Source organism: Macaca nemestrina, chromosome 4 (assembly GCF_043159975.1).
Source record: "Macaca nemestrina isolate mMacNem1 chromosome 4, mMacNem.hap1, whole genome shotgun sequence".
In the NCBI taxonomy this organism is placed as follows: Eukaryota; Metazoa; Chordata; class Mammalia; order Primates; family Cercopithecidae; genus Macaca; species Macaca nemestrina.
The window spans coordinates 88,766,824-88,769,159 of record NC_092128.1 but is presented as its reverse complement, the minus strand read 5'-3'; the positions used below and the strand labels follow the sequence as shown (position 1 = coordinate 88,769,159).

General features: G+C 40.6%; 1 protein-coding gene across 1 annotated transcript; it reads left to right on the top strand.

The window, feature by feature from the left end:
• Positions 1-846: 846 nt before the first annotated feature.
• Positions 847-1,925, top strand: LOC105475643 (phosphoribosyl pyrophosphate synthetase 1 like 1). Its single transcript, XM_011731071.3, has one exon. It carries the CDS (start codon positions 917-919, stop codon positions 1,871-1,873), a length of 957 nt encoding a protein of 318 aa, XP_011729373.1. The 5' UTR covers positions 847-916; the 3' UTR covers positions 1,874-1,925.
• The last annotated feature ends 411 nt before the right edge of the window (positions 1,926-2,336 follow it).

Here is a 2,336-nt window from a genome sequence, read left to right as displayed (position 1 = left end):
TTATTTGGTAATTTACCTATTGATGAACATTTTCCTTTTATAAACAATTCTAGGGCAATTTTCCAGATTTTCCTTTTATAAACAATTCTAGGGCAATTACTGTTTGTCATGCACCATTTTTGTACCGTAGAAGTAGTATAATACCTGATATATAGGAGGTGTTCACAAAATATTTATTGAATGAATGAATACAGCAACACTACTATGTAGCCATATATATTTGGGGTGCTTGTGAAAATTTCTCTGAAATAGATTCCTAGAAGTATACATGATGAGTCAAAGCTTATGTGCAAAATTAGCCATGCAAAACCTACATATTTATACATTCCATCCAAATAGAAGACCTTATCCAGCTTAACATTTTGACTACTTGATGTGTGAAAATAGCGTTTTCTTGATTACCTCAATTGTTTCACGTTTCTTAACCATTTATTTTTTTACTGTGATTGCCTATTTATGCCATTTTTCAACTTTCTATTTTATTGTCTTTTTCTCACTTCATTGGGGAAATTCTTTCTAAAATAATCCTTTGCATATACTTTAGTAGGTAATTTTCCTTTTAAACTTGGGTTTTGCTTTGTAGAAGTTTTATGTTTTTATGCATTCAAATTTGTTTAAATAGCCCTAGGAAACTAATACTGGTGCTAATAGAAAAAAATTCCTTACAGTGTAAATTCTTGATTATTTAGTTTAAAAGTGTGAAGTGGGAGATGGCAAGCAAAAGTGTGAAGTGGGAGGTGGCGAGCAGGAATCTTTTCAAAAGACCCAGGGTCAATTTGGGACCACGCGCCGCAAGGGGTAAGGGACTCTAACGGTTGAGTAACAACCGGAAGCCGTTAGAGTCTGTGCTTCACTTCCGTTCCAGTCTCAGCGGCAGCTGGATCGCTCGACAGAGTGCCTCTGGTAGTTGGCCAGGATGCCGAATATCAAAATCTTCAGCGGCAGCTCCCACCAGGACTTATCCCAGAAAATAGCCGACCGCCTGGGCCTGGAGCTAGGCAAGGTGGTGACTAAGAAATTCAGCAACCAGGAGACCTGCGTGGAAATTGATGAGAGTGTGCGTGGAGAGGATGTCTACATCGTTCAGAGTGGTTGTGGCGAAATCAACGACAGTCTAATGGAGCTTTTGATCATGATTAATGCCTGCAAGATTGCTTCAGCTAGCCGAGTTACTGCAGTCATCCCATGCTTCCCTTATGCCCGACAGGATAAGAAGGATAAGAGCCGGGCCCCAATCTCTGCCAAGCTTGTTGCAAATATGCTGTCTATAGCAGGTGCAGATCATATCATCACCATGGACCTACATGCTTCTCAAATTCAGGGCTTTTTTGATATCCCAGTAGACAACCTGTATGCAGAGCCAACTGTCCTGAAGTGGATAAGGGAGAATATCTCTGAGTGGAAGAACTGCACTATTGTCTCGCCAGATGCTGGTGGAGCTAAGAGAGTGACCTCCATTGCAGACCAGTTGAAAGTGGACTTTGCTTTGATTCATAAAGAACGGAAGAAGGCCAATGAAGTGGACTGCATGGTGCTAGTGGGAGATGTGAATGATCGTGTGGCTATCCTTGTAGATGACATGGCAGACACTTGTGGTACAATCTGCCTCGCGGCTGACAAACTTCTCTCAGCTGGAGCCACCAGAGTTTATGCTATCTTGACTCATGGAATCTTTTCTGGCCCAGCCATTTCTCGCATCAACACTGCATGCTTTGAAGCAGTGGTAGTCACCAATACCATACCTCAAGAGGATAAGATGAAGCATTGCTCCAAAATACGAGTAATTGACATCTCTATGATCCTTGCAGAAGCCATAAGGAGAACTCATAATGGGGAATCTGTTTCCTACCTGTTCAGCCATGTTCCTTTATAACAGAATAACTTCTAGGTTATGCTATTTTAAAATAAAATAAGATTAATAAAAATAAACCTTGCCTTTATTTTTTCTTAGGTTTGATTAAAAGTTCAGCAGAAGAGTCAGCTTGCTCCAGTGTAACTTTCTACATCCCACATCAGGTATATAAGAGTTTACCTTAAATTAGGGAAAAACAGGTTAAGAATGATCACTATGATTTCCTGGCTGGGTTGTCTCATCTGGCTTCTTTGATGATTTTGTGAGCCCCGCAGCTTTAACTATAGCCCTTCTGCTGCAAGATTTCAGGCTTTTGACGGTGTTTTGTAGAGGTATTTGAAAGTGATTGGAAAACTTACGTGTGAATGCTTCAGAGTTTTCTTTTTTCAGAACAACTAGCAATAAAGCCACCCAATCTACCCCTTGGCCCCAACCCCCACTTTGTGTCACAAATTCTCCAAGTTCTATGCTCAGTTGCAGCAAG

Excerpts from the sequence above, each read along its gene's own strand:
- LOC105475643 (XM_011731071.3), top strand. The coding sequence starts at position 917 with ATGCCGAATATCAAAATCTTCAGCGGCAGCTCCCACCAGGACTTATCC.